This window comes from Culex pipiens, chromosome 2 (genome assembly GCF_016801865.2).
Source record: "Culex pipiens pallens isolate TS chromosome 2, TS_CPP_V2, whole genome shotgun sequence".
Lineage (NCBI taxonomy): Eukaryota > Metazoa > Arthropoda > Insecta > Diptera > Culicidae > Culex > Culex pipiens.
The window spans coordinates 67580178-67604979 of NC_068938.1; the positions used below are offsets into that span (position 1 = coordinate 67580178).

Genomic DNA, 24802 nt, shown 5'->3' on the forward strand with positions numbered 1-24802 from the left:
CGTGACGGGACAACGCAAATATTTTGCAAAGGAGGGTTTTGCTCGCGTTGTCCCGTCACGAAATGAAGCAATTGTGAAAATCTCTACTGACTAGTCAACTTTAACTAACTTAGGGTCGCTGAGCTCGAATATGACTCCTAGAATACTCCAAAGTATTCAGGGAATGTGAAATCCAAGATGGCGGCCAATATGGCGGTGCTAGATTATTCGATATTTTATAAAGAAATGTAACTGGCAATGAACAGGTCAAATTGATCAAAGGTTTGCTGAACTCGAATATGAGCCCTAGAATATTCCAAAATACTCAGGGAATGTGCAGGAATTGCACATTCCAAAATGGCGGCCATATGGCGAAGCTAGAAAGTTTGTTTTTTTTTTCTCAGGGTTGTAACAGGCAATCAACGGGTCAAATTTAACTAATTTGGGGTCGCTGAACTCGAATATGAGCCATAAAATACTCCAGAGTACTCAGGGAATGTGCAATCCAAGATGTCGGCCAATATGGCGAAGCTAGAAAATCCTTTCATGGTGGTTTTTCCATTCAGCCGCCATATTAGACGCCATCTTGAATACCTCGCTTCCCTTTGAGACTCAGGAAAATTTGGATTTAAGAGTGTCGATTTAGTCTAGATCGATCAAAAACTGGCCTGTTACACGATTTGCTTCTAGACACGACAAATGAGCACCTTTTTTTGAATTCGTACCTTGACCAAAAAATTGGCGTGACGGGACAACGCAAACTTGCGTCAGTCGTAACTCTGGTTCCTTTTGACCAATTTCCGATTTCTAATAAGCATTTCAAAGGGTTTTTCGAGTACGAAGAAAATCCAAAATATGATGCAAATCCGATTTCACGAACTATTGCAATTTAAACAATTGTCATTTTTCGTGACGGGACAACGCTTCCATATACCCCCTTTTTAAATGTCCTGTATAATTTTATACCTACAGAATCTGCTCTTGTCAATAAGAGGGCGTATAAAAGAGTCATTTTACTATAAAATTCCGTTTAGAATGATGAAATATCTGCATTCCATCCATTAATTTGAGGAATTATTTAAAAAAAGTTGGGAAAATTAAAAAAAACCAGCGTTTATACATTTTACAACTTTTGCTCACAGATATGTTTAGAATAGGAACTTTGGTGTGGAAATATGTTTTTTGTGTTGTTCAAATAGTTGGAAAACATTAAATTATCAGAACCATCCAAAGTTCAACTTGAAAAAATGACTGTTTGGTAAACAAGTGCTAAGAATCGGTCAAATGCCAACTTTTCAGAAATTTCCAGAATGTGCAAAAAATCTTTGACCGAGTTCTGATTTTTTGAATCAATACTGAATTTAAAAAAAATCGAAATTTTGGTCGCAAAAATTTTTCAACTTCATTTTTCGATGTAAAATCAAATTTGAAATCAAAAATTACTCAAGTGAAATTTTGATAAAGTGCACCGTTTTCAAGTTATTTCCATTTTCAGGTATCTTTTTTGAAAAAAGTCGCAGCTATTCATTTTTTAAGATTCAAGATTGAGATTTTTGAGATCGTCTACTTTTTAAAAAAAGATTTTTGAAGAGCTGAAAAAATTCTCTATATTTTGCTTTTTTTTTCAACTTTGTTGATACGACCTTTAGTTGTTGAGATATTGCCATGCAAAGGTTTAAAAACATGAAAATTTATGTTTTCTTAGTCTCACCCTATCAACCCATAGTTTTCTGATTTCGATATCTCAGCAACTAATGGTCCGATTTTCAATGTTAAATTATGAAACATTCGTAAAATTTTCCGATCTTTCCGAACTCAAAATAAATTCATTTTTGAATCAAGACTTATATTAAAAAAGGGTCAAACATTCAATATTACGCCTTTATGAAATGTTAGTTTTCGGAAAGATCGGCAAATTTCACGAATGTTTCATATTTTAACATTGAAAATCAGACCATAAGTTGCTGAGATATCGACGTTAGAAAATTGTGTGTTTTTTTTTTTGGGGTGAGACTTAGGAAACATCAATTTTCCTGTTTTTAAACCTTTGCATGGCAATATCTCAGCAACTAAGGGTCGTATCAACAAAATTCAAAAATTCAAAAAAAAAAATCAAAAAAGAGAATTTTCTCAGCTTATCAATTTTTTTTTTTTTTTTTAAATTGGGCAAACATCAGCTCTAATTTAAAAAAATGAATAGCTCCGACTATTTTCAAAAAAGTTACCTAAAAATGACTAAAACTTGAAAACGGTTCAATTTATCTAACTAAAGTTTTGTTTGATTGCAAATTCAATTTTACATCGAAATATGAAGTTGAAAATTTTGTTGGGACCAGCATTTCGATTTTTTGAAAAACAATTGAATCAAAAATTCATAACTCGGTCAAAGATTTTTTCCACATTCTGGAAATTTCTGAAAAGTTGGCATTTTATGTCACCTTAAACATTTCAAAAAATAAAAACAATAAAAATAGTGTTTTTTTTTTGCAAATCAAGTTTAAGTGCCAAAAAGTTAAATAAAAAATCGCCAAAACATTGTTTACCGTGTATCATTTTTTTTTTCAGTGTAGTCCATACCCATACTTACAACTTTGCGGAAGACACCAAATCGATCAAAAAATTCCTTCAAAAGATACAGATTTTTGAATTTTCATATATCATTTTTGTATGGACAGCTATTAAATTTGTATGGAAAATTATATGGACAAACTGATGATGCAAAATGGATTCATTGGGCATACTGAAAGCACCAAAAAAGTTTCAGCCGGATAAAAAAATACAAAAAAAATGAATGAACGAAATCTCAGAGAATAGCTCAGTTGCGTTGCGTTGTCTTGAACTAGTCGACCTGAAATATCAAGTGGTATTTGATGTCTGGGATCTCTCATTGGGGTGCATTTAGCATGCGTTTTTAGGGAGAATCGCGTGCAAAGGAAATGTTAAGGCCAGATCCAGATACAGACGTTTTCGAGAGGTATTGACCGCTTGGTGAAGGTAGCATGTCTGAGCGATTCTCGGTTATCGGATCGTTTTATTTAAAATTTGACTAACTTACAGAGGCTTTTAGTTAAACCTCGCTTCCCCAAAACCAGCCTTCAATGTCAACACGCGATGAATTCCACGTCCAAAACCATAAAACATGGACTCATAATTCGCACGTAACGCACGAACTTGAACCTGAAAACCTAGCGGAGGTGTACTCAGGAGGTACCTTGAGCATGACGCAAAAGACAATCGCACGCGGCCAATTATAGTGGTGACCGTTGATTACTATTATTAATGGGACTTGTACGCCGCTTTATCGACCAGTCATCAATATAAATTGATGCAATCCGAATCAAACAGCCATGAAGCTCTGTCATTCGTTCAGTTTTTGATGGGCCGCGTGCGCGTCACTCATCCCTTAACCTTAACGTTTTGGAATGCGGTGGCGCCGCACCTGTTTGCGGAGACTCTGTTCAATTACCACATCAGCTTTTAAATTGTTACTTGATGGGTGCAGACTTTGTCACGTCGTTGACTCCACAGCGACACATTGAGGTTAGGTCGCCGAATTCAGCGAACCGCCCGATTTGGGAAACCTCGCAAATGTTTTATGGTTCCTTTTAAGGGAGAAAGTTTGACCACTTGACGAACCCCCCTCATACGGATAATGTTATCCAGTTTGAAAGTTACGACCGTGTGTGGAACAATGCGCTGCGCGCCAAGATGCGCTCCAGATATCACGGACTTGTCCGTTTTATCACTTGACTGACGAAGAACAAAGCGCGACTGCACGGCTACCGTCAAACCCTGGCTGCAAGACAGCGCAAGCACAACGTGTCCTATCTGCAGCCGCGATTGGTTCAAGGTAGCGGAGAACCTCGCGATATCGTCGAACGCTTGAATGTCAACAAAGGCTTGCCAGCATTGGCAAGCCCCTCGTCGTCTCATTTTGGGGCCACCGAATAGAACACGCCGTGACTGGGCGCGAAATTTGCGAAAAAAATGTGGCTTAAGCTTGAGGAATTTGAGCGCGAACGCTCAAGACGCGCACGGACTTTGAAGAGAGAACGGGACGGAAGCGGCGGAACGGGCGATTAATGCAAATCGACTTGAAATTATGAAAACATCACATTAATGGGTCTGGCCAAGCTGGACCGACAAGGTGAACTGGGGATGGAGTGAAATAGTTTGAAGGGATTTCGACACGGCGCAGCTGATGTCCGTCGATAGGCGGCGCGAGGAAGCCCGTTAGAAACTCGGTCAAATGGGAGATTTACGCGGTGTTCAACCGGAGCTGATTGGTTCTTAATTATGTGATGGAAAGGGTACTGAAGATGCACAAAGTGGCTTTAATTGTAACGGATTGAACCAATTTGGGACGATTAGGAACTCTTCAACTAAAGATGAGACCTGATCTGTTTTCTTTTTCTTTGTAAAACTACTAAGGATAGTACAAATTTCATTAAAAGTTTTCATCTCACGGTTCTGATCGAGGTCGAAGATGGGGGGCAGAAACTAAATTTAATAAAGTATCACTAAAAATTTTTATACATTATTTGGAACCATTTGGTTGGTTTATTTATCTCCGTTTTCTATCTTAAAGTTACCTCCTTAACCTGATAAAAAGTTGTAAACTAACAGGCTCTCGTCACAAATAAACAATCAATTACAATTATATTAGTTTTTCTACCACCACAAAAATAGAAAATTGCATAAAATACATGCAAATATTTTAATTTTTAAGGTTGCACGATTTCATCCGTTCTGTGGTCTTAAATATCAAAATTTTACTGTAATTGCAAAATAAACGTTATACAACGTATTCTAAATAGTTTACAATCTTTTACTAGCTACAGCCTTGGAAATTTAGTGTTTTAGTATAAGTATTTTTTGCCCGTTTTTTTTTTGGGAAAATTTCGAAGGAGAGGGAATCATTAACTTCAATTAAAATTTGCATTGGCCAGACTTTTTTCTTAAATTTTTACTTTTATCTGGGAGGTTTTCCTTCTGTGATGTATTTTTAGAAAAGAAAAGTGACTGCGCCTGAAAGCAGGGTTGCCAGGTTGCCTGATAAATCTGGGAATGCCAGATTTTTCAAGTGTCAGCCAGAAGAAAGATCCATCCTTCTCTGTGCCAGATATTGACAGATTTTGCTAGATTTTTCACTTTATGGCCATTTTGAACAACTTTTTGATTAAAATGAACGAATTTAAATGAAAATCGAAAAATTTAGAATGTTTTTTTCTAAAAGAAAATGGCAATTCATCAATTTTGTGGCCGTAAATCTAACTTCTACAAACTTTTCTATTAATATATTCCTTCCCCTTTACCATTAAAAACTATTAGATTTTCTTCTGCCAGATTTTTCCAGATTTTTTTATCGATACTTTGCCAGCTTTTGAAATTTTGACCTGGTAACCCTGCTTGAAAGTGACTGGAAATAGAAAAAAAAACTGTATGAGTAATAATTAATTGTTTGATGCTCATGCAGCAAAAACTTAAAATTAACAGAATGTTTAAAAAGGTGAAACAACATTGCATATTTTTTGTTAAAAAAACAGAAATCAGCACTTGTACTTTATTTTTATTATTCTTATGTCAACTATACATTTTGTTCACCAATCTTTAACAAGACACTTTAAACATCTTTTTTTAATTCATTTGTTCTTTTTAGTCACGTGAGATTGTACATAACATGACACAACACATTTTGGATTGCCATTTCAGTAGAATAAACAACTGAATGTGATTCAATAATCATCACTTTTGCTGAAATTCGGCAATGAACGAAAACATTGCTGAGAAATCAGTAACAGTAAATCTGTCAAACTGGAATGTCACTTATAACCAAGGGTCTTGATTTTCGGTTCAAAGATCAGAAATCACGCACTCATAAACGAACGCTAAATGAAGTGCGCAACCATTCGCGAGCTAACATGACTCGCTAGCTGCCGGTGTCTTGGTCAATAGCTTCACCCAGCGCTACAAATATACTTCGTGAAGTTCTTTACTTACTCCGTCCGAGTCACAAAATACCATCGAGACGCTCACTTGGTCTGTGCTACTACAGTTTGTCGTTAATTTATATATGGCATTGTGGAAATTGCTGTCAAATGTGTCTTTGATGTTGTTTTATCAATAAAATTGCAAAACAGTTTTGATAACATTGATATTAAGTAGTTTAAAAATGATCAAAATGAGTCAACTTTCACAGAAAAAAATCAATTCTCGAAACCGTGAAGTCAGTTCACGATTATGAGAACCACGAAGGAATATATTCACGTTTATGGTGCAAATGCACCATACTCATGAATAAATTCCTTCGTGGATCTCACATTCGTGAACTTAATTCACGATTACGGGAATTGATTTTTTTCTGTGTTGAGCGACAAAGCGCAATCAGCCTCTCTGAGCCATTCGCTGTACTACCCGATTGTAGTGAGAGGGAGAGCAAAGAGAGAGTATTCAGTAGCGATTGGTGTGGAAGTGACAAACGATAGGAAACGGTCAGAACAGTTTTTGTCGCGTTCGATTTGTGATCATGAGTAACAGAGTATTTTTGGAGCAATCAGGACCCTTGAGTAAAATGCTTGTAACAACAACTTAGGTACATCTGGTTGATGTGCACCATTGAAAACTAAAGAATCTCAAATTGTGAAGTGCTCAAAACGAAATGAGGAACATTGATTTAAAAGTTATTCTATATCTTTAAAAACCAATATGAACCAAAAATAATTTTCAAAGAAGTATGCTTTGGATTTCCAACTATTAATGACACATTCTCCGGCAATGTAAACCTTAGGATGAAATTTTGAAAAGCGTATATGACCTATTTGGATATTTTTACTCGATTCTAGACTACTTGAAGCTTCAAAAATCATGGTTTTCATTAATTGATCTTTTGAATATCATTATGTACAGGTTGGTTAAGTTATGCATCAATTTGTGATAAAATCATCGTTTTAAAACATTTTTCTGAAAACTCCTAGTTTTCAGCGAAATAAAATCCAAAAATTACACAGTTCAACAAAAAATCAAATGTTTCTTGTCTCTGAGACGAGAATATGTGTTCCTAGTAGATTTTTGCCTGCTGAATCCGAATCCGGGTCCAGAATTGCTCCAAATGGTCCCAATTTTGAGATACACCCGTTTGAAATGTTAGTTTAGGCCAAAATTAGCTACTTTGTCGACTATTTTACAAAAGAACTATTGAATAAACAAATAAACCAATACATGTATCTTAAAGTTCACGTTCTTCCCTTTCTGAAACATCCCTGGTTTTTAAAATTTGATTGTTTCTACGCATATTTATAGCCATTTTAAAATTAGAATTTGACTTGCATGCAAGTTGGAAAAACTTGAATGAGAACCAACTGAAAATATAATTTTAAAATGGATATAAATATGCGTAGAAACAATCAAATTTTGAAAACCAGGGGTGTTCCAGAAAGGGGAAAACGTGAACTTTAAGATACATGTATTGGTTTATTTGTTTATTCAATATTTCTTTTGTAAAATAGTCGACAAAGTAGCTTATTTTGGCCTAAACTAACATTTCAAACGGGTGTATCTCAAAATTGGGACCATTTGGAGCAATTCTGGACCCGGATTCGGATTCAGCAGGCAAAAATCTACTAGGAACACATATACTCGTCTCAGAGACAAAATCTTGTTGGACTGTGTTATCCTTTTTATAGCATTTTGTAGGTTTTTAGATGTACTAAACGGAAATGTCATGGATCTGCAGTTAATCTTAAGTTAAGTATTTTTTCAAATTAGTGTAAGTTTACCATTTTATTGCGTTGCAACGTCACGAAAAAGGGACAGTTGTTTATGCCAACAGAAAACTAAACATTCAATCATTTTGATAATTCGGATGCTCTTTTTACTTGGAAAGAGCTTTCAAATGCAACCTAGAGCGACTAAATTGGTTGTCTAGATCCAAAGTTACAACAGGTTTAAGTTTGCGTTGCAACGTCACGAAATTTTAAATCATATTAGGCAAAAAAGGTGTATGCGTAGTTGGTTTTTGAAAATAAAAGGATACTAAATATTATATATTTTTTATATAATGTTTCCGAGCATATTTACAGAAGAATTGTACATGGGTCATTCACAAATTCCGTTACTTAAGTTTGTATGCAACTCGAATAAAAGTAGGTATTTTATGAAACTTGTTGAACAAATCTAAATAAATCGATGTTCACAAGGAGGGGGAGGGAGGATTCTAAAACTTTCAAAAAGGAATCACGTAGATACTGGATGGCCCCTTTATGATAAACGTTTACGTGAGGGTTCATTCTAATACAATGCAACGATTTTTTTATTCCACACCCTTATGTAGGCCAATTTACAGTGGTTCGTTTTTTTTTACAAACTTTTGTCACTTTGTTGTTGGACGAACCCTTACCTAAATAAGTTGTATGCAACGTTTAGTTGTTCGCAATTCAAAATGTTATGTTGCGCAGGTAAACAGTTTTATTATTTCCTCAAATTTAATTTAAAAAGCACAAAAGTCAACAAAATAAGTTACGTTGTTTGCAGATCACCCCTTAGGGGCCATCAACAAACGATATGGGCACTTTATTTATAAATTTCAGCCCTCCTGAAAACTTGAAGCTTTTCACCTCCCTTCTAAAACTTCCACGTGTTTTGTAAATAGCCCAAAACCATTAAAATATTAAGGGAGCGTTCTTGCATTACGTAACAAAACATTTATATGTTTAGACCCCCTCCACCCCCTGGTAATACATTGCCGATACATTTTTTGTGTAAATCCTCGAACACCCCCCCTCCCCTTGACATTATGCCGTTACGTAATGCATGGACGCTCCATTACATGAATAGAGGAGGGGAGAGGGGGGGGGGTGTCCTTCGTGATAATGGAATAATATAAATATTTCTTTTTACATTGAAAACGCTTTGGAAAACTTCGTAAATCGCACTGCAACTGTGAAAGCGGTATAGAGGGGGGGGGGGGGTCTAACGTAGGCGGGACAATCAATTCACATGTCCTTGTACTGTCTGTTAATGTCTTATAATAAAATCTTAACCTACAGTTGTTCAAACTAACAAAAACTATGATTTATTTTGAAATTAAAATTTCGTGACGTTGCAACGCAACGAAAATCCTGTTTTCAAAAACAGAGCGTTGCAACGTCACGAAATGTAAGCGGTCTTTAAAAATCGAGGTTTGATTTTTTCTCAAAACTAGTGATTGCATTCGAAATTTGCCGTTTAACAGAGCAGAGTTTGTGGCAAAACATGAATTGGGTCAGGATTGAGAAAAAGTCACGCGTTGCAACGTCACGCTACATATTCCCCTCTCAAAAACAGAATATTCGCTTAAAATAATGTTTCAACATTGTTTCTTGTAGGAAATTTAATGTACTTTCCGAATCTGTAATAACATATGTACCTTTTCAATTTATTTTTTGAGTTACAGCCGAAATACTGAAAAAAGAAAAGTCAAAGCGTTGCAACGTCACGGCGGAATGTGTCTTATATTAAATCAGAAATTCCCAATTTTTCATCGATTTTTCGCTGAATTTGGCTAATTCCAGACTTTTCCCGACTTTCTGGAAATGTTGATAAAACCAGCAGTAGTACGTTTTTCAAAAATGTACCATGGGATTTGAACTCTTTTTTCTCCTTATAGCAATTCAATTTGTAAAATATTTCAAAAAATATAATAAATAGTTAAAAATTAGTGTAATGCTTGAAAAATATTTTTTACCAAAAAAATATCAATGTGTTTGTTTTATGTTTATTCCATAATTTTGTGAGTACAAAAATAGACCGAAACATTCTAAACAAAGTCATCAAACACCACACAAGAGAATCTCGACACCCCTTCACCTAATAAACATGTCCAACCGGCCAATTCAAAACCTGTCCAGATAACATTCTACCAATCCACCAATCGACTGCCGCATTCTAAAGTCACTCAACGATAAACAGCAACAAAAAAAACTTGGCTCCCAGCTTCACACCATGCTCACCAATTACCGTCCACCTCTTCCAAACACTCTGCTGGAAGAACTGAACCGGCTAATTAATGAAAATCACTTCACCGTTTCGGATCAATCAATTTGCAAAAAAAGTCGAAAAAAAACAAAAACAACAGAAGCTTCTGCGCAACTCTGCGAAATGTTAGGTTAGGTTAGATCTTTTTTTTTGTTTTACTGGAAGAAACTTGATCCGAGCGCCTCTCTCTCCACGTAAAACAACGCGTGGAATTAATTAGAAATGCTGTGTGTGGGGCAACAACAATAGAGAAGAAGTCAGCAGCAGCAGTATGTGCGCGTGTTTGTTGTGAATTCTTCGTGTCGTTTATTGATGGTGTTTGTGCTGTGTTTCCATTGTCTAGCCGATTTAGTCAGCGAGCGTGAAAAGATCGATTCAGTGTTACGCGAACTGTGCGCGTGAACGAAACGAAAAATCGATGAGCAAATTTTGCAAGAAGCAGCAGCAGATATTGCGGAGTCAACGGCATTCCGAACAAAATGGGCTGCAATAGACGCTGGTCGTGATTAAGAATTGGAAGAGGAATTACACGATGAAGACCGCAAAGTGACAACATTGATTTTGAGAAGAGTTTTTTTTTTGTTTTTTGGGAGAGTGAAAGAGAGTGAGTGAGAAGATAACGAAGAAACGAAACGAAAATGCGTATCAAACATCATCCGGGCAGGGCGATCGAGGCGAGCCTCTCGCTGGAGCAGAACAGTGCGATGGGGGCGCTGTACGAGGCCAACTGGGACAAGGTGCAGTCGAGTATGAACTCGTTGATCGAGAGTCACCACGTGCTTCCGGGGACCCGGGAGGACACGGGCAAGTTGACGCCGTTCCGGGAGCTGGACGAGGACGACGAGGGTCTGCCCGACGAGGATGAGGATGATGCGCAAGCGCTGAAGCGTAGCAGCACTGTACTGAAGGCCTTGAATGGCTACCGACCGTCCACGATACGCCGCATCCGGAACCGCCAGTTTCCGGAGTGGGACGAGCTGAAGGAACCCAGCTACTCGGAGGAGAATTTGGACACGATACGACCTCACAGCTCCCGGAAACCGTTCGCCAACACGCACAGGCCACTGCCTCCTATAGCAGTGCCAGGTCACAATGGTTACCGGCTGCAGCATCAGCTACCACAGCATTCGCCAGCATCCAAAGAGTACCGCATGTACGCCAACATCGCCTCGTCGGAGAGCTTCCGTGGACCGTCGCCGGGTGCCCCCAAAGGGGTCGCCCTCAAGCGATCCAACACGGTAGCGGTCCAGCCGGGCGGGTCCACCGACATGTACCGCCCCAGGACGCTGGACCGTCGGGACGTCTTTCAGCGCTTGAAAGAGAAAGTCCGCCAACAGAAGCCGATCGACGAGTTCTCCGATCACCAACGAAGCTACGGATTTCCTGCCAACGCCGCACCAACCAAAACCAACTCTAGATATAAACCTAGCGGCGCCCCCTACTGTGATAGTAAAAATTCTAAGTCTCTCGAGTCGATCTCGACCTTTCCGGACTTTCGGCGCGGCAGTGACGACAGCGAAAGCAATCTCTCGATCGGCGATCGCATGACCGGCTACCGCTCCTCCAGCGATCTCTGCTCGCAAATCTACCGCGAGGACGACAAGTCCTTCCGGAATATCCCGAAAGCGACCGCCACCCTGTCCCGCAACAAGAGCGTCAAGGGACGTCCCATCCTGGACGACATCCCGGCGGACCTACTCCCACGATCCACCGACTCGGACCGTTCCAAAAAGAACAAAAAGGTCGGCTTCGGCAAGATGCTGTACAACACCATCTCCGCCGGAACCAAGTTCCCCCGCGCCCTCCTTAAAAACCACTTCAACAAGGACTCCTCCGAAACGTCCGAATACGACAGCTTCAGCTACCGCGACTCGGAACCTCCCTCCCCCTACCAATCCCAATCTTCCCCCTCATCCTCCAAATCCAACTCCTCAGCTTCCTCCTCCTCCTCCTTCAAGAAGCTGTTCCGAAGTCGCTCCCGCTCGAACCGTCGCCAGCAGGGTAGCTCTTCGAGCTCGGATTCCGCCGATTCGTTCCTCGTTCCGACACCCGAGGAACGTCCCGTTCCGCCACCACTTCCGGCGCCACGAATCCCAACTAGCAGTAGTAGCGTTGCGGCTGCTGCTGCCGCCGTTGTTCACCAGAACATCGTTCCGGGCGTGCATACGTACGCCCGGAAGCGACGTACGGGCAACCTGAACGCCGAACCGATTTATGGAAATCTTGAAGAGGTGTACGACAACGAGAATGAAGGTAAGATCTGAAATCTGCTTGTTGTTACTTGAGTTGTGTGACGGACAACAAGCTGTCATTTAAAATTATGATTCTCTTGTTGGAAACAAGGGCGTCTATGCGAAGTGTCCCTACAATCGTTAAGAATCCCCATCTAAGCGTCAGTATTTGTGGTATTACCATTCTTTCAAACAAACTTATTCACGTGAGTGTACAGATTACACAACTCGACATTTATGAAGTTAATGTCAGTAAATATTTCAGTTTTATCAAGGTATGATGGATTTGGACTCCCTGAACACGCTCCAATCGACAGAATTAATTTTTAATGAATTCTCTGCCGATAAACAACATTGTTAATTTGGGTATAAATGCTTAGAATTATCTTCAGCAATCTTTTTACCGGCATCATGTTCAGGGTTCCCAAATCTATCATACCTTGTGTTGTGTTATGATGCTATTAATTAACCTTTCGGCAGTCGCGCCAGTGAATCATTTGTGAGGAATGCCCAGAAACGCGACTTCTTGAAGGATGACAGATGATCGATTTGCATCTCCTGTGTACAAGTACCAGGTTGCCCGTAGGTACGAAAATCATGCAAGAACTCTACCCAATCCAAGACCTAGGTGATCAAAACGAGTACAATTTGCTTCTACAACAAATCGTGACAAACCCGTAAAGACCCAATTGTAAACTTAACGACTCGTTACCCCCGAGCTAACCCTCAAATTCGCAAAGTTCAACGCTCTTCTCGGTTTAACGCACCCAAAGTCATTGACACTTCCGTGATCGCTGTGCGATTCTGGTTCTGAGAGGCCATCCTGCGCGCAACGATTATCCTCAACTCGAGTCGCTGAACGTTTTTTCGCTCGAAACCCCCTTGCATTGCCAAGATGGAAATCGGAAATTTATAGCCTCGGCCTGAACTCGCTTATGTCATATTGGTCGCGCGTTACCTTTAAAGAGGTTGCATGTCGTCGACGTTTTATCAGCGTGGTTTTGTTTTGGTTCGGACCGGTTTTGGCCTTAGTCTCGTTGCACGAATCGGACTGCGCGCGGCACCAATATGGAAAGTTCACCTAATTGGATGCGGTGGACCCTTATCGCGGGCATCGCATAAGTTGGGGGTTCGGAATTGATTGGCAGAGATCGGAGTTGGTGGTGGTGCTAGCGTATTGACATCCTGTTGTAGATGTGAAGGATCAAGCGGAGTTGGAATTCTTTGTTTATTTGTATGGGGGATCTGGAGGTCAACCAGCTCTGCGGGGGGGCGTTTCGATGAATTCGCAGGTGGTTGAGTGATCTTTGTAGAGTTGTTGGATCTTTGGTTTAATACTCAATTCTCCATGTAATTCAGTTTTACGTTTCAACTCCTAAACTGAACTTTAGGAATGTGGTATGATTGGTTAGTGTTGTTTTCGATATTGGTACATATCTACTAGTGTTACCATTATCTTTGGTAACACTATGACCTTTAAGGTCCACTTTTCGTATATTCTAGGTTATCCAAAGTGTTTTGGAATCCAGAACTTCGTAACAACCCAATTCTATCAAGTTTACGAAAAAAACGAAGTTGACTTTATAGCTGTCGGCCACCATTGCTAGTGCACGGAGCGACGGCGCCGAATACCCATATTTACACAAAGAATTTTAGAGCGCCCGCCGCGGGATTCGAACCGGCAACCTCTGGATTGTGAGTCCAGTGCGCGGTCCGATTGATCCACACGGGCGGGCATCAAGTTTACGATCATGCTATATATTCAGAGCTGTCCCCACAACCTTTTGCTAACACTATGAACTCTATAGTCCACTATATTGGGATGTTCTGGTTCACCCAAGGTATCCTGGAATAAAGATCTTAGAGTCTGTCGCATAGTTTAACATGATTCTACCAAGTTTACTCTAGTGATATCAAAATCAAGAGATATCCTCAAAACCTCTTGGTAACATTAAGATCATTGGGGTCTACTTCTGAAATGTACTGGGTTTTCAATAGTATTTGTCCAGAGATATCCCCACGACCTGCAGGTTGTTCAAACTGGATGCAAAACTTGTCCCGATTGTGAGTTACAACAAATGCAATGCATCAACGTCAACCGTTACGCAAGTTCAACCGACTAACCTCTTCCTAGTAACTCCGCCGGGCATAACCCGGCAAATCCCAACTTGCAAATCATCACCACATTAGCAGCCTCTTCGCAGCTACTTAAGTCCCCATTGAAGACGTGTCGTCGACGGCAGCCGTTAATTGTGACACTTTCTTCTTGCCAACTTCGCGGAATACCTCGACTTCGTGTGTTTACATCATTCCGCGCGCGCGATTTCCCAGCGAAAAGTGACGAAGAGTAAGATTATCGCGCGCGCCATTTAGGTAATGACAAAACACGCTTTTCCGTGTTGGACCCGGCCTTGCCAAAATGATGCGCCGTAGGGAGTCGTACATCTCGGAAGGATGGCATCTTCCGTTTTCATTCGGCATGTGACCAACGACGACGGTTTATGTATGAGGAAGCCTGTTTTTGGCATTTTTAATGTTTGGACCTGCTCGACGACGACGAAGTCGTCCGAGGAATACCAACGATGAGTCCCCAAGTTGGAGTCGTCAACCAGAGAGATGGTAATTGGTTTCCGATTTGAATTTTGTAACCTGCCTGCCCCCGTCGTCGTCTGGGAGTTATCTCGCCGTATAAAAGTGAAAGTTACGTCTAGGGGATCTACACAGAAAAAAAAATGTAAATTTACCCGACACTGAAACCTTGTTTTGAACGTAAACATGCTCAATGTAATTTTGAAATTCATTGTAAATAGATGTATTGCATTTAAAGAGCCTTCATGTAAAGTCAGATTCAACGTAATGCTTGAACTTCATTCAAGTGGAACTTTTGTTTTTTGCTCGTCACAAATTTGAAAGTTGAAAAGCATGTAAATGCACTTATGATGTATATTTGTGGAATTTAAAATTTGAAAAACATGTAAATTTAAAGTTCAATTGTTTTGCGAGTGACAGCTCACAAAAACAAATCAGTTCATTTGTTGTTAATGCTTGGTGCGCTTGGTGCGAAGTTCAGTGAAAGTGTTTTCGTATCAAATGAAACGGTAAAACGCTCTATTTTAGTCCAAACAAACTAGATAAATGTCATTAGTGGCAAAACGATTTTCACGACAGTCGGCAAACAATGGTCAGCGGATGTTGTGGCCGTACTCCGCGGAGAATCCGGAGAGCGGTTTCTGAATAAAGTTGATTGCTAAATAACAACATTGGTAAGCATTAAACATCAATAGTTCAAGCTAAACATTGTGAATGGACCAATGTGGATCTGTAAACAAAGAGCTCATTCTTAAAGTAAACATCCACTGAAGGGATAAGATGTACTATTTGTTTACAAATCCACAATGTTTTGCTTGAGTTGTTACATTAGTTCACAATTAAAAAGTCCAGTTTTACCCAGTTGCTCAAAAGCGGTGTTCGGAACCAGATAACTGTCAACCGGGTTCCCCGTACTTGTCGTATAATTTACACCCAATTTCTTCCCTAGACCTAGATGCACCTGCCTTTATCATCTTTTTTTTACTCACTGTGCTGTCTACGCGATTGCTCATGCTCTTTCCCGCGGTGGCTCGATACGGTGATGCTCCGCCAGACTTCCGATTCCGGTTCTCGTCATTCCGCTTCCTCCACATAGTCCCAGCATTACGGCGGATTGTGCCACCGTGTCTACCGCTTCCTCACGACACCTGTTCACCCTTCGTCGGTCTTCGCCTCCTCTAGCCGCACCGCAGCTGCTGAGTTGTCGTGGCCCGTGTGGTGCGGGGCAAGGGGGACTGGGACAACGCCTTGCCAGACCTCCGTAGTCTGGAGAGATTGACGCGATACAAATACCCTGTGATTTTCGCCGACAATTATTATTTGGTAAGCAAATTATTTCTATTTTCATTTACCTCCAAAAGGGCGTTTCATTTCTTCATTTTATTCTCGCCTTTTCTTCCTTCACCTTCGCAAGGAATCAAACAAGCCACAAATCCCACCCACACTCACACACAGAGCTGCTTACGTCGAGTTGGCGTTCGGACCGCGCGACCGAAGGCCTGCACCACGTTGGCAAAGTTGCGGTTGTACTGGATGCGGCGCTTGGCACGGCCGGTCTTCTTTTTCTTTTCCTTCTTCTCGACCTTCGGCGTTTGGCCCGACATTGCCGGCACGGGCCAGCGAACCGTGTACCTTACCACCGAGCAGCGGCACGGTCAGGTCGAGTTCGGCCGAGCCGGGGGTGGACACGAGCGAGTCGTGGGCGAGCAGCATGCCCTCGCAGGACAGCACCAGCTGGGCCGGTTCCTCGATGCACTCCAGGGCGGCGAGCTTTACCTTGGTACATCTTGGATGGTTTCCCGGGGTCCGACCTCTAGGACGTGAGTGTTCAGTCCACGAACGTGCAACTGCATTTTGATCTGGCGTTTCTAGCACGGCACGAATCAGAAAAAGGACGATTTGCTGCTACTTTTCCCGAATTCAGCATTATTTTTTTGCAGATTGATAAGCAGTTTCAACTGATCGCGGCAAATGATTATGACTGAGCTGTCAACGTTTAGTGGAATCTTCCTTCTTTGTCATTCATGGTGCAAGCAGGACAGAAAGAGCGAATTTGACAGCTGCACGCTCAGGAGTGTTTGTACACTGTTGACTCAAACTTAGTTTGGTTGCTTTCATTATGTACTCTAAACGTGAGTAACATACTCAAGCTAAGACTCAAAATAAAGTTATTTTTTCTCAGGGAGTTCCCTCAATTTTCAAAATTGCAAAAAACCTGTTTGGTACAAATTTAAATTAAACTTTTTGTCTCTCGGCCATGGTCGGGTTATAAGGGTCGAGGAGGCTAATTTTATTTTTATTTTTAAACAAAAAGTATCAAAAAATGCTGAATACATTGTAACAGTCATACTACTCTTAAAATTGTAAAAAAAATCAATAAATTAATAAAAATATCGATTTTTTTAAAGTGCCGATTTCAAATTTGAAGGCCACGTAGTTTATGTACGATAGTGTTTCTCTAGAAAAAGTAGCCCCTTGCAATACCCAATTTTGATTACACGCAACTCCAACTAAACGTCTGAAGCTGGATGGTTACCATCAAAGTAAACAAAAATAATAAAAAATAAGATCGAGTGCAAACTTTGGAGGGTCTCACGCTGGTTGCGGCCTGTTGCGGCCAAGGAAGGTGATTTGGACACGACGGATAACCCACATTCCGGTGACGGCCGATGTTGCATCGAGTATAACCGTTTCCTGATAATATAGCTTTTGCTGGATCACGGCACAAAGGTGCACGCCTCAGATAAAGACGATCTGTCCGGAACTAGCTCTGTCAACCTGAACGTGGCCGATTCGTGAAAATTTACCTCGCCGCAGTACGCGGCCACTAATGGAAAGTCCGCAAACTGTTGATCAAGGTAAAATCCTTTTAGATTTGCTATTTATTTATTTTTTAAATGTCTTTTTTTATGCAGTGATGGCGATGGAGTGCTCAATGACCGATCGGCTGAGGAGCACACGGCACCGAACCGTTATATAGGACCAAGATGCTCAAACGAGTCTGGATTTGGTTACCACCGACGAAACCTTCACGATGCTGGAGGCACTATGACGCTGTTGGTCTCATTTATTCAGGTGGGACGAATTGTTGAACGACATCAAACGTAATTAATATTGTATTTTGTTGTAGATCCTGGCTGCTGCCACCTCCGTCTAATACGTGTTGCCGAATCGAAACTCGACGGTTTCGTGCTTCAAACCAACAACCACTAGCTGCCATCCGTTTCCGCCTTCCTCAGATGGATGAATTTATCGATACGGTGAAGAGCGCGCCAAACATGATGGGCATCTTGCCCTACGGCACAAGGACCAGAAGCGTGTCGATGTACGGCCTCCGGCACAAGCCACTGAGAAAGATCCCGCACGTATGAGATTTGGATCTGATGATTACTGTAGGGTTAATATCATCTTGACTACATCAGCTGTAAGTATTGCATTTTTTTTTCATTTTAAGTCAATCTCGCAGAGATAAATTCACAGTTTGATAAGCTTTTTTCCTATACTTTTATATTACTCCGTTGAATTTAAAATCTGATACTACTTTTCAAGCTCTTAGCCCAATGTAGTTTAGAATCATTCACTTTTGTCTTTTATGATCAAAAATAAGTACTCTTTGAATGAAGTCAAGTGCTTGATTTGATCAGAAAGGATAAAAAAACCACATTTGGCCATAGAAGCATTTGAAATTTACATCGGATTTAAAATTCAACGGAGTAAAATTTTTTTTGCTTTGGTAAATTTACATCATTTTCATCGGAAATTTACAAGTTTTCGAATGGTTGACTGTTCGTTGCGTTTACGTCGGAAGGCATGTAAATTTCAGTTGAAGTTGATGTAAATAAGCATCATTAATGACGTGCACTTTTGGTACATCATAAATGATGTAAATTTACCGGATTTTTTTTTTCTGTGTAGCGTGTGCAGTTTTTGTCACGTCACGTGCCTCGTAGAGATGAGTCCGAGGTGCAGCGCGATTATGCAATTCCAACCTCGTTGGGACTTTTTCTTCTTCCGATGTGCTTGGATGCGGTAATTTGAGGCAGGTCATCTTCAGGTTTGGGGTTCAACCAGATAGATTGGCAGAACGTCGCGTGACAAGTTGATAGACGGAACAACCAGACGTCACGGAGGTGTCCGATGTTCAACAATGCGATAAGAAGGTACAACATGTCTCTACCTTTTTTTTCGCTTTCAACGACCACGTGCTGATTGGAGCGACGGAATAGAGAGATGACAAAAAAAAACTGTCGCCAAGAAGCGGATGTCGTTTTCATCAGCTTGTGGTGTACGAACAAAAGTGGGAGCTTGTTACAAGTTTTTTTTACGGCAGCAAAAAGTTACTCGAGATGGGTGGATGTACATTAGGGAAGAGTAACAAACAAATAAAGGTAAAAACGATTATGGGCCAGGTTTGTCGCGGCGGATTCCGGTCCAGGTTGCAACACTGTAGTATGCCCAGCTGTACGCGAAGAACTGGTTCATTAATATTCACCCTAATGGGATGCTGGGTCATAAATCATACTGAAGAGTGCGAGCAGTGGATAGGGTAATTGTGTCACTATTTTATTTTTAGAGTAATGAATCAAAGTTACGTAGATAAAGTTGTTACAAGATGAAGCTATTATTTTTTTTCAAATGCATCGAAATCAATACACAATCAACCAGAAATCGTGCCTCCAAGTCTCTTCTTCACTAAAATATCTCCTCATTTGCGGAAAACAAACCCCTCTCTAGCTGCATCGCGAAGAATCCTTTTACTTTTCAATGTCCCTGAACTGCACTCCGACCGGCCCCTCGGTTGCGCGAATTGCCTACTTTTACTTTCGTTTGTCCAATCCATCATCGATCGCGGTGGTTACGTCCTCGCAGGCGTTAAGTCACCTCCCGCCAAACATCTTCGATCATATTACATTATTTTATGCTGCGACCAGCGTCCACCATTGCATTGATCGTGCAGCCTCATGGAAATTGATTTCCCATCGACGATAGTCGAGGAAAAGATGAGCCCCCCCGAAGAGGAGAGATGCTGAGGGGGTGGTGAATGTGTTTTTGTTTTTCTGCGGCTTCAAGAAGAGAGGATAATGAGCAGCGAATCATGCATCAATTTTGATTAATTGCAAATGGGAAATCTCACGAGCGGTCGGTAAAAGTTGAATGTGCGTGATTTGGGATGATGAAGAGTTGGGTTTCGTACTGGGAATAGGCAAAGTTGGTGGTTGTGGGGACTAGAATCTCCTATCGTAGTAGAGTGTTATATAAGTTACGGATTATTTGATGTTGAATTTGCAGTTATATGAGCTCAAAATTACGGTGAGAAAAGACTTCTTTCAATTTTTAATTATTTATGACGGAAAAACGAAAATTTGTTTACTTTTGTATTTGAAAGATGAAACTTTTGGTACCGTCAGTGTGGGTGACTATGGTTCAAAAACGATAAACCGTAATTTCTTATTAACAAAAACAATTTAAATAACATCGAAAATCTTTCAATTCAATTCAGTTTTATTGGTGAATAATCAAGTTACAATAAGTTAGTTTTACGTACATTACAGAGTTTTTAAGTTCATTTCAGCTGTGTTTTGCATCATGAATCATTTTTGAGCAATAAGAAATGTTAAATAAGGCATAATCAAAAGTAAGAAAAATTAAAAAAAAACTTACTAAATTGCTAAGGAAAGGGATAGAGAGAAGGAAGGCTTAAAACTAGATCACAGTCAAAAGTTATCTATTGTAGATGTACTTAATCATGAGTTCGCCGAGCGCCATAAATTGCTCCGCCTTATTACGGCAGGTCCGGAACCGCGTCATCATCTCACCTGCGAGAGTAAAGAACTCTGGCAGAGTGAAGAGATCTTCACCGGTGACTTCTTGCTGCGCCGCATTGCCACTACCAGAAGCGACCACGCTGGCAAAAGAGCGTCACCATCCAGGAGGGAACGCAGAATTATCCACTGGAACCGTACGCTGTCCAGCTGCAGGAACGGTTGCGCTCCTGTTACATCGAAAATCTTTTGTCGTAGAATTGTTCTTAAATAGTTTACTAAAATTTTCCCAAAATATGGAGTAATTTGATGGACTCTACCATAAATGGCAATCGTTTTCAAACTTTTCAACTATTTTTCCGTGAAAGCTCAGCAAATCATCTTTCATTTTCGTCCAAGGGAGATGCATCAAAAACTATCACAAAATCATCAATGAATTTTTGAAAATATTTTTTCCCTCGAAAATGTATGTCTTCTTCCAATCCGTGGTCCAAAAATTCAAAATTAACATAAACGCAGATTTTTTTGACAGAACTAGGATTGAACCATCAATTTCTTGAATGTACGACAAAATGTCGATAGACAGCTCGAAAGGTCTACAAAGGTCGAATGCCAAAAGATCGAAAGGACAAAAGTCAAAAGTAATTCAAAATATTTTGTTTACCTTTAAACAAATATTTTAAAATGAGCCTAAATGTATGAATATTAAAAACAGCTATGAAATGTCATTTTGAACGGTTTTCAGTTAATAACACTTCTATTTTGATCATTTTGGCTTGTATTTCTTTTGTCATTTGAAAGAATATTTTGAATCGAATATAATCATCAAGCAGTCTGTCATCAAGGTAGCTTAAAACTTTTTAAATTCTTCTTGATGTTGTGATTCAACTCGGTGCGATTGACTTTTTCTTTGTTTGATTTTTTGTTTACAAACAGTGTTTGATTTTACTTCTAGAACTAATTGCTTGTGAAAACAATGAAATATAGAGTATTTTTTTAAAGTTCTATAAACACACTTTTTATTTTTTGCATTTTGTGTGGTTTTATAATCGACTTCAGTCAGGGGTATTCTAAACAACCCAAAAAGCAAAAATCAAAATTTTGTTTATAGGACCTTTCCTTAATTTTTTTCTTACACAATAGATCGCTATTTATTCTAATTTCCAACTTTTACTTAACTCTGTTACTTACTTTGGAGAATTTGATGTAAGAATTTGATCTATTTAGCTGTTCATTGCATGATTTCACCACAAAGCACTTTTCATAACTGTATTCGAACTGAAATTGATGATAAGTCAACTTTAGGTGCAATTTACAATTTGCAAAAAGGGGCATCCATAAACCACGTGGAAAGTTTGAGAGGGGGGAGGGTTTGAGATTTTCTAAAAAGTGTCCAGGTGATTTATGGATGGTCCCAAATTAAAATAACAGATTTTTTTTCAAATTGAAATTACAATTCATTCCATTTTATCCAACTGTGAAAGATCTGGTTTAGATTAACAGAAGCGTTCATTTTGACAACAGGTTTCTTTTTGTTTATCCCATCCCAAACTAAAACCATCAAAAGCTGATTTAAGAAGGCTAGAAAAATAATTTAAGAAGTCAGACTTTTTCTCATTTTTTAATTGCTTATGTTTGAAAAATAGAAAATGTCACAAAAAATCTAGAATAGTTTATTTTTGTAGAATGGATAAACTCACAAAATATTGTATAAGTACGACTTCATTTAAACAACTACTCATGTTTGCAAGAATGGAACAACTCACAAAACTATTTCAACAATCAAGAATAGTTTGTTCTTAATAAATTAAAAAAATCACAAATTATTTTAATGTGCAACTTTATTTTGAAAGAATTGATCTTGTTTGAAGGAATGAAATACCTAAACTTACATTTTTTTAAAGAATGAAAACAAATATTGCAAAAAAAAAACTGAATGGTGGAATAAAATATGTTAGAAGGAGCAATACTTTTTTTTAAAAACTGCTTATATTTGAAATAATGGGAAAACTCACAAAAATATAGCGTCAAAAGAGCACCTAGCTAGCAAAATATAAACGTAGAAATATGTACCCTCCCTGCATCCCTGATCTCCGTTGAAAGGTTCTCCAAATCTCTGAATTGCAAATGTGACATCCTGGAACAGAACTGCTAAATTCTAATAATATCACAAATTGAATTGAATATAAGTCAAAAACAGGTTATTTTGAAAAATATTAAAAAATATATACAAAAGTATGACAAAACTATTCAAGAAATTCGACGATTTCTTTTTTATTGCATTCGGTTTGAAAGAATGGAAAAGTCACTAGAATGAAATTACTCACAATCAATATTATTACAAAAATTATGTTTTAAGGAATAACAATACTCTCAAGCAAATAGTTTGCAAATTATGCTATTTATTTGAAATTACTGCTCGTTATTGAAAGAATAGAAAAATTCACAAAAATACGAATTAGCTGTGAGAAAATACATTTTATAAGCATATTTTCGATGTCTGCCAATTTCAGCACATTTTTAAACATATGTATTCGATGTTAGAAAATTAACAAAAATATTTCAGATTTCGTTTCCCTTTCTCCACATTGGATCTTTTGTCCTATCGACGTTTGGTCGCACATCCCAATTACTTGATTGCCATGGAGCGCTTGATGACACATGAGAGGGACAGAATATAACAATATTCTGCTTTCTGACCAGTTACTCGAAAACGGGTCATAAGATAAGATATATTGGTGAGGATCACAGATCGCAAACATTTACACATGAACAAATTAATATAGCTTGTTGCAAAATCTGTTATAAAAAGTTTTTTTTTTATTTGATTTGACAAATTTTTTCATGTGGGTGAACACAGCTTCTTCATCATGCATGTTCATATGACTTATGATATCATAAGCCTCCCTTTCATGAGCCCCGCTAGATTGCGTACTTTCGCCAACATCCCGTGGAGCCCTACACTCGATGCAACCGGCACTCTGACTTCCAAGTTTTTTGCGTAATCGATAACCGGCTGCACCCCAGCCCGGTTTATACTTGAGAGTGTGTTTTATGCTGATATTATGCTACCCCGTGGAACGTGGCATAAACATTACCGAAGTTGATTGTAGCCATTTCGATGTCGGAAGTCCCTTGTGGGTGGATCTTAAGGGAGAAAGTTTGTTTCAGAACTGGTTTTTGTGTTGGAAACTCAAAGTAATAAACACGGATCATTACGTATTCGCAAATCGCATCACCATTCTACGGGTCCAAACTACACAATCAATCCCTGGATAGTTTCCCAGCGGCGACAACGTCAACGGCATGTTCAAGATGTCCAAAATGTCGCTAAATTCGCCCGCCCCTCACTAAAGATCGTCCAACGTTACGTGCCATGTTTATATATTATATTAACTTGTACAAGCCGGGGCGAAATCGCCGTAAGGCACTTTGATTACGACATTTTGGCCATTCGCGTGGTGCCCTGTTTGACCGATCATCGTCACCGTCGCTGATGGCGGCGCGTTGTCTTGGCCCCGCCGATAGAAGATAGTACTGTTTGGCCAAATTGGCGGCATGTTTGCAAAACGGTCAAACAACCTGGAGAGTTTGTGGTGTTCGTGCTCTTTTGACTCAATCGTTGATTTGGGTTTTTTGAAGCATACACTCAAAATCCATTTATGACAAGCTAGCACAACGGCGACGAACCTCAAATTGATAGATGGCCAGAGGGTCCCAACTGTGTGGTGGCACAATTTAATAGGTATCTACCGGCGGGTGCAGAAGCGAAACCGCGTTTACGGCACTAATTGGGCCCGAAAGCCATGTGACAACGGCAAGGAATGACGAAAAAAGTGTGTGTGCTTGGGTCACAACTGGGTTAGAAAGGTCCCCGAGGGTGTCCTAGATTGCCAAATTCACCAACGGTTACGTGTGGGCGATAAAGGTTGATGCAGAGTTGTGTGATGGGTGCCCAAATTTGACCTTAGAGTACCTAAATTGTAGTAAACCGTTAAAATTCAAAAATTCGAGCTGATACTTTGTTAACTTTTGATGCTCTATCATTTTAAACCATATTATTTTTTCAAAATTATTTTTTTTCAAAATTATTTTTATTGCGTTAATTGATAGAGGGCAAAAAGTTTACACTCGCACTGCTTGAATTTTTTCTCAAAAGTTGTTCTAAGAGCTGTAAAATCAATTTTAAGTTTGCTTTCCTAGGGGAAATATACCCATTCTAATCACTCT

General features: G+C 39.5%; 1 protein-coding gene and 1 pseudogene across 3 annotated transcripts in view; one reads left to right on the top strand and one right to left on the bottom strand.

Annotated features, from left to right (window-relative positions):
- LOC120414069 (cGMP-dependent protein kinase, isozyme 2 forms cD4/T1/T3A/T3B) overlaps positions 1-24802 on the top strand; it is a 251272-nt gene that overhangs the window by 162944 nt on the left and 63526 nt on the right. Inside the window, exon 2 of one of the 3 annotated variants that reach the window (XM_039575090.2) lies at positions 10334-12243. The exons of the other annotated variants lie outside the window; for them this stretch is intronic. Coding sequence (XP_039431024.1) covers positions 10629-12243 — 1615 coding nt within the window. The 5' untranslated portion in view covers positions 10334-10628. The remainder of the gene's footprint in view (positions 1-10333; positions 12244-24802) is intronic. 3 annotated transcript variants of the gene reach the window in all.
- Positions 15491-18677, bottom strand: LOC128093005 (FAU ubiquitin-like and ribosomal protein S30; annotated as a pseudogene).